Here is an 8,065-nt window from a genome sequence, read left to right on the forward strand (position 1 = left end):
TTAATTTATTTTTATTTTCAAATCATAATGCGACTTAAATAATAATAATAATTTGACGCGTAAGATGTCATGTCAATTTGACATTAGACTTTAGTCACGTGAGTGGAATCTTAGCTAAAGATATAACAGCTTTCGATATGATTTTAAACAAGAAGAGGTACGGTTTATATTGGACAAGTGGTATTCTCTACTAAAAAAAATGTCGAGAGACTTATTGTTTCGTGGATCTTTCCATGGGAATGATCTGCAGTGCCGTGTGTTGTGCTGTAACCAGAATGAGACAACAAACTCGAAAATGATAGAGCTTATGAATTTTTTTATTATTATTATTAAAATTATAATATATAAACATTAATTTAAATGTTTAAAAAATTATTTTTTATTTTGAAATTTCTAAATAGAGGAAATAGGCATATATTCCTAAAAAAATGCTACAAATTCCTAAAAATGAAAAAAAAAATTATATAAATAATAACATATTCTTAATATATATATATAAATAAAGTGTGAAAAATTAATTATGTATTTATTTATTTATTTATTATGATAAGATTGAAAAGAATAATTAAAAGAAAAAAAAGAAAGAAAACGCGTGGGGACACTGACACGCCCACCTGGCAGTGGAATTTTTCGGTGTGAAATAAAAAAAAAAATGGAATCTTTTTAATTATTCGTAATTTATTTTTATTCTTATTCTTGTAAATTCAAATAAATAGAATTGTTCGATTGAGATACTATTTGCTATAACGAAACTTTCGAAGTCTTATTCTCGAGCCATGAAATTCATAGAACTCGCTAATTGGTTTATGAGTTTTTCTAAAACTAGCACGATAATTGGTACACTAGAGGCGCGTCCTTCCCGATCCTCTCGTACTAGGGAAAGGTTCTCTCAATGCTCTAATGCGCACACCGGATATGGACCGAACTGTTTCACGACGTTCTAAACCCAGCTCACGTACCACTTTAATGGGCGAACAGCCCAACCCTTGGAACATACTACAGTTCCAGGTGGCAAAGAGCCGACATCGAGGTGACCCACGAGTCCTCTCAATGTTGTTTTTTTGTTGAAAAAATTTACAATATGAACAATTAAGTTGAGTCTAAAAGATGTTCAAACTCGACCCGACCAAACCTACGAACATCCCGACTTCTCAATATTTTTCTATTTCATATATAATATTAATAATCTCCTTCTTGCCCACCTTTTTATTCACTCCAATGAAACTTCAAAGCTAATGTCCATTTTTTTTTCTTTTTAAATAAAAAAGAAAAACAAAGGAAGATATGACCTATGATCACATCATTCATTGATGACAAGATATGAGAATATATTTATTGAATTAAATGTAAATTATCGTGTTAAATATTGAACCGACTCGTGGGTTAGCACGTTTGAGTCATGTTTGTATCAGTTGAGTAGAATCAATCAAACACGGAGGTGTATTATGTAATTTTTATATATTAATAAAAGTAATTTTTTTAATTTTTAAAATATATTTTTTATAATTTAGATATCATAGTTTTTAAATTAATATAAAGTGTGTTAAAAACTAATAAATTTTTTTAAAAAAATCAAATATTAAAGTAATAAATATCAAAATTTTAAAATAAATTAAATGGAAAAGTAATTTTAATAATTTTAATAACATTTAATTAAAACAATCTAAAAATATATATTTTAAAATAATTAAATACTTCCTGACCCAATCTAGGCCCAAACTTCGGTGTAATGTCAGGCTAATCCAAACTCAAATAGTGTCTTATTGTCCTAATGATTCTTTAAATTGTTGGTTAATTGGAATAAAAAATAAAAATATTTGAATAAAATTAATATTTCGAGTAATTTGAGTAAGCGGGTCGGTTTCAATTAGCTAAGTCAATTTCAATTAGACAGTACGTTTGATTCTCATCTCTATCGACGAAACCGAGACAAGATATTATGCTAGAATACATAACTCAAAATAAACAATACAAAAAAAATAAATAAAAGATCGGGAAACCAAGACCGAAACAAGGTCAAGGTCAAAGTCAAGGTGGAAAATACCTTCCATGAAATTTCTTTATCAATTTCAATAATTCTATTAAAAAGAATCAAAATAATCGAGGAGCTAAATATTCTTATAAGACCATGTAGTTTAAGACATGTACTCGTTCCCTTAAAAACGAGACTCAATTTCAACACAGAAGTTAGAGAAAGGTCATAGACTTGTTGTTCTAGTCTATGTAAACTCTACTCTAATGGTTCGGGACACCAACCAAATTTCGAGTTGGTCCAACAATCCAATCTAACACAACCCCCGTGTGCTCCCTTGTAATAACATATCCTATCGTATGGTTGTGTGTAGTCGACTATTTTGTACTTCAACTAGTTAAAAACATTATATTCCGAATAAAAAGATCAAAAAATAGGACATGGACGTAGATTGATATCATTTCCATCAAATGAAACATAAGAAGAAGATACATGGGGTTTTACAAGAACATGACCAAAACCATGCTAATTGCCAAAGCCAAAGCCCAAATTATATTCATATTCCACACATGAAATTCATAAAATATGGCTTCTCAACACCCAAGAGAATACCTTTATTTTCAGCATCGCATTACCCATTCCACTGCATAGCATACCCTCCCTCCTTTTATCTGATCACATCCTCCTGTTTGTACCCCAAAAAGATAAAAGTAATCGGTCAAAGTATCAAATTTTCGATATCGAAACGAAATATCAATCAAGTTCGGGTTGTTCTTAACGTCAATCCAAGCATAGTTCGGTGACTAACTCACTGATTACCATATCTAAAGTCAATAATTCAAATTTGTATCAATCATAGAAGCAAATGGAACCTAGCCACAAAACACCCAATTCACTTGTAAAATGCTACAAGGACCATCTCATGTATACCCTGGACTAATTAAAGATTATTAGCTTCAATTCATTAAACTTACTAAGCTAAGCTAGCTTAAACCTCCTTTAAACACGTATGATATATTGTTCATGTAGTTCATAAAAATTGTAAGATCTTCCCATCTTTCCAATGTCGGATCTTCGACATGCCTGTCAAGATGGTGTTTTTATGGCTTTATCATTCTCGAGTCGGATTCCATTTTTTTGGAGGCCAAATATTAGTTTGGGCATCATGGACTAAGATGCTATCTGGAGTTTATCTCAAAATCAATTAACAATGTGAAGAATAACATGCAAGTTTTCCCATCTTTCTTATGTAAGGTTACGAACATGAATGATCTCATATTTTTCCAGTACGAGTTTAGTCTTCGACCGGTAAGTTTGTGTATAAAAAGTTCTTGAATTTCAAAAAGTGTCTAACGGGTCCTTGAATTTTTTATTCTGGGACTAGTAGATCACTCGACTAAAAGAATTTATGAACTAAACCGACTCTATTTGTAATTTAAACTAACGTAGAACTAGTAGATCACTCGACTAAAAGAATTTATGAACTAAACCGACTCTATTTGTAATTTAAACTAACGTAGAACGAGCAATCTAATTCTTGATTAGGCTTCAGATCCAGAAATTCAACAGCAAGAATGATTTCAAATCAATGCAAGCACAGTTTTATTTGGCATAAAAGGGCAGTAGGGGCAAGAAAAAGAACTTACAGTAGGGTACGATCTTCCATAGTTGGTTCTCTCCTTCCTTCCATTTCCAAAGGACAATTTTGGTGCCGTCGTGAACTCCACCAGAGTATTTGTCCCCATGAAAAGCATCAACATTCAACGCAATGTTATTCACCATCCTTATGGATCTGAACCCTTCCCCAAAGTCCTGGCTCTGTGTCCACAGTACCGACTCGTCCACCACGTCAGGGTTGTATTGTATCAGCTGTACCTGCATTGTATTTACCATGTTGGTTCGTTTCGTGAGTCCGTTTTGATTGTAGGGGCCGTTTTGGAGTGCTTTCTAATGTCATTCAAAACAGAACTAATGTCATCCTCACTATGTTGTTTCATTAAGTCCTTTTGGTATTCCATTTTGTTACCTTTCGTGAAACAAAATTCAAAAGCTTTACCACGAAATCTTAAATCTCCAAGATGCAACCAATGAAACTTGATCACAAAAAATGCCGAACCCAGGCAACATAATCATGTTAACCCAACCACCACAAGAGCAGAAATTAAAAATAGCAATTACAGGCCAAACTAACCAAAACAAAGACTCAATACACCTGCAAAAGTAATGTACTCTCAACCAACTATCAAATGAGTGTAACTATTCAAGCCCACCGCTAGCAAATATTTGTCCTCTTTGGGCTTTCCCTTTCGGGCTAGGATTTTAAAACACATCTACTACGAAGAGAATCTAGCCCCTACTCCGACCAGTGCCTCGCATCCTTCGATGACTGGCTTTGATACCATTTGTAACGACCCAAAGCCCACCGCTAGTAGATATTGTCTCTTTGGGCTTCCCCTCAAGGATTTTAAAACGCGTCTACTACAAAGAGAATCTAGCCCCTACTCTGACAATGCCTCACACCCTTCCGTGACTGGCTTTTATACCATTTGTAACAACCCAAAGCCCACCGCTAGCAGATATTGTTCTCTTTAGGCTTTCCTTAGGGGGAGAAGTTTCCACACCCTTAATATTTGCAAGCGGTGAGCTTCGGGTCATACAATTAGAACCAACATGAGCATAAGCTAAGTAGTAATTACCATGTACTTAGTCTCATAAAGTCAGATGATTCAAATCCTTGTAGCCACATCTATTGTAGTTTTGACTCAAAACTTCTTCTAGGACAGATACAAAAAATACCACCATGCTCAATTCCCATCTGAAAACTTATAGAAAACCCAACAAGTGGAAACCAATATTTATTGGGAAGGATATGATATTACAAAGGATCAAACACAAGACCACTTGCTTTTGATACTAAGTTAAATCACCGATCATCCAAAAGTTTAGGCTAATGAATTACAGTAAATTTAATTATAATCAATGCTTTTAACATATCTCACATTCAACTTTAGAAAAGATAACAGTACTTCCTTTTATCCTCTCAGGTATACATGATCCACTTATATTTAATTAATTCAACCCAGATTTATTTTATTTTGATCAAGAACACGTTTCACTTCATTATGAGACAAATATAATAATAATTCTTATTTCAGGACAAAATCTCTTGGAACTTAAAATATAAGATCTTGACTTCTAGTGGAATAATTAATCAATTTAAGCACGGTAAGTTTACCATAGGATATATGATTTTCTGGGTTCTGTAAATTCATCCATCATTCAGTAACATCACGGAGAATTTCAATTTCCAGGAAAATTACGACGAACAGCGGCAATAGAATGAGGGGCAAAACTTACCGGATGAGTATCTCCGATGGAGTGCTTCACCGCCTGACCGGTGGCCTTGTTGACCAGAGCGAAGGAGGGGTACCCTGCCTCATCCTTAATCCTCGTACTGTACTTCTCATCCTTGAACCAGTGCTGAAACATTCACGATTGATCAACGCCATTAAAATCAAAGAGTAAAGAAGAATTTCAAAAATCGAATGACCTAATTACAAATTAAGGCGAAAACTGGAAGTGATCAAGGGTTAAATCGATCATACTTGAGCAGGATCGTCGGGATCGGAACGGACGAGGATGACTTTGCCGTCGCGGATGGCAAGGGAGAAATTAGGGTTTGCTTTGGTGAAGACCTTGACAGTCGGCTTATTGGAGAAGGAAGAATCGGAATTATGAGAGTGGTGGTGAATAACCGAGGGGAAGTGTGAATGGTGAGAGTGATGGTGCACGACCGCCGGCGGCGATCCAGAAGAGTAGCCGTAGTCGGGAACGGGCGGTTCCGGAGGGAAATCGGAGTTGAAGGCAGCGTAAGACGGCCGAGGCGGCGGCGGTGCCTCGTCGTAGTGAGTGTGGTGGACGGAGGAAACCATTGGCGGGGGCGGCGCCCCGTCGTAATGAGTGTGGTAGACAGAAGGAACCACTGGCGGCGGTGGATCGGAGTACGGAGGACGGTATCCCGGCGGAGGATAACGACGTTCGTCGTCCTCTTCGTCGTCACGGCGATGGTGGTGATGAAACGGGAAGGACATTTTTTCCGATCGTTGTTGTTTCTCCGAGGGTGACCCGTCACCGACTGCCAGTGTCATTTAATTGAAAATTTAACCAATAATAATATGACACGTGTCGATTTCATGGGTAGGTTCTAGAATTCCAGCACCTCGTTTGTAAATGACGTGTATGCTAAGAAACTATTGCCAAATAAATAAATAAATAAACTTTTAAATACACGTGTCATATTAAAAATATATTTTATGTATTTATTTTGAATTTTGAATTTTAAATTAAAAAAAATATAATTATAAAAGATTAATTTTCAAAAATAAATAAAGGTTTAAATCCCCCAACGAATATATATATACATATTAAAATTTATCTATAAATTTAAAAATATGTCCATAAATTAGTTATTAATATTTTAACTCATTTTCTTTTACCAAATTTCTTATTTTTGAAAATAATTCTCTCACTTTTAATTTAAAAATTATCCTTTTTTTTTTTAATACAGTAACTATGGAGTATGAAATTTGAACCTCGGTCTTCAAAATAAGCACGTGGTAATATTCATTGAGCTATACTTATGTTGAGAAAACTCGTGGTATAGTTTTCTAAGAAATATTAATAATAATAAAATTGGTTCAGTTTTTGTAGACATTTAGTCAGTATAGTAAATTTCGAGAGTGTGAGATGAATTCCGAGAGTGTAGAGCTTAAAATAACGATTTCAACACGTTTTAAAATCATTAAAATTGAGCTAAAACTAATAAATTATGAGTGGCTTAGTTGCCATCGTAGATCAATCAATTCAATCAAATTCGGAGTGTTCAAATTTGTAAAAATACTAGCTGCAGTGTGTTCTTCCAAAATTTAACACTACTAACAATTTGATCCCGAGTCGTAAAAATGATTGAGTTTACTCTTGAACTCGTAAAAGGAGTGATATAGTAATTGGACTATAATCTACCGAAAGACTAAAAAAAAAAAATTATTATTAAGTACTTGAAAAGTAGAGTAGGTCGTAGTTAACTGATTATAAATTTAGGATATTATTTTCTTCGACTTTATTCGTTTGGTATTTGAGATTTGAATTTATTTTCTAATGGGTTTTCCGTATTTCAAAAGTGACATGTTTGGTCCTCAAAATTAAAATTTTATCTTCATTGTTCGGGTATATCAGCTAGTAGTCAACTTTACCTAGAAATCATATAAAAACGAGTTTCAAAATTTATCTGGCTTTGACTTTTCTTGTGACATGATCACGTTACTCAATGCTAGCTTTTAATAGTAAATATTATTCCCACTCAACAACACAAACGCTCCAAATAAGCAAAACATGTTTTAACTTTTGAGTTCCTTTGATTGAGTCATTGAAGAATTAACTTCAACCGTAGTAACTTTCAATTCTTTTAAGTCTTTATTGGTGATCCTATTTTCAAGAACGCTCTTATTCGAATGTGACTCGGCTCATTCATGTACTCTTACTCGTGTCACGTATATTTTGGTTTTATCCAATTTAATAAACCCTAAAAATATCTTTTTAATTGATGAGAGCTCGGAGTTCCAATAAACAATTGTTCTCCGTCTTACTTAATTCTATTAAGTATAGTGGTCTTTGACAACATAGAGAAAGTCGGAATTAAAGATGTCATAGCTTCAACAATCATTGCAAGTTATCTCACTTTCTTTCTTTTATATATTACGACAATAACATTTTTTAGGTTTCAACTTATACCTCTAACTTAGAGGATATCTCACGTCGTTTGGAGAGTAGAGAAGAAAACAAAACATTCCTTATAAAGATGTAGAAACCTCTCCCTAACAGGTGCATCTTAAAATCGTGAGACTGACAGTGATACTGTGATGTCCCACGTTGGGGAGGAGAAAAACCACCATTTATAAGGGTGTGGAAACCTTTCCCTGGTAGATGCGTTTTAAAGCCTTGAGGGGAAGTCCGAAACGGAAAGCCAAAAGAGGACAATATCTGCCAGCGGTGGATCTGGGCCATTACAAATGGTATTAGAGCTAGACATCGGAC

General features: G+C 34.4%; 1 protein-coding gene across 1 annotated transcript; it reads right to left on the reverse strand.

The window, feature by feature from the left end:
• Positions 1–2,390: 2,390 nt before the first annotated feature.
• Positions 2,391–6,156, reverse strand: LOC111804388 (ricin B-like lectin R40G3). The gene is made up of 4 exons (XM_023689173.1): positions 5,578–6,156; positions 5,330–5,452; positions 3,619–3,847; positions 2,391–2,657 (listed from the first exon to the last, which is right to left on the reverse strand). Coding segments are annotated over exons 1-4 (897 nt in total). The 5' UTR covers positions 6,121–6,156; the 3' UTR covers positions 2,391–2,655.
• Between the last annotated feature and the right edge of the window lie 1,909 nt (positions 6,157–8,065).

The sequence above is a fragment of the Cucurbita pepo genome, chromosome LG10 (genome assembly GCF_002806865.2).
Source record: "Cucurbita pepo subsp. pepo cultivar mu-cu-16 chromosome LG10, ASM280686v2, whole genome shotgun sequence".
NCBI classification, from domain to species: domain Eukaryota; kingdom Viridiplantae; phylum Streptophyta; class Magnoliopsida; order Cucurbitales; family Cucurbitaceae; genus Cucurbita; species Cucurbita pepo.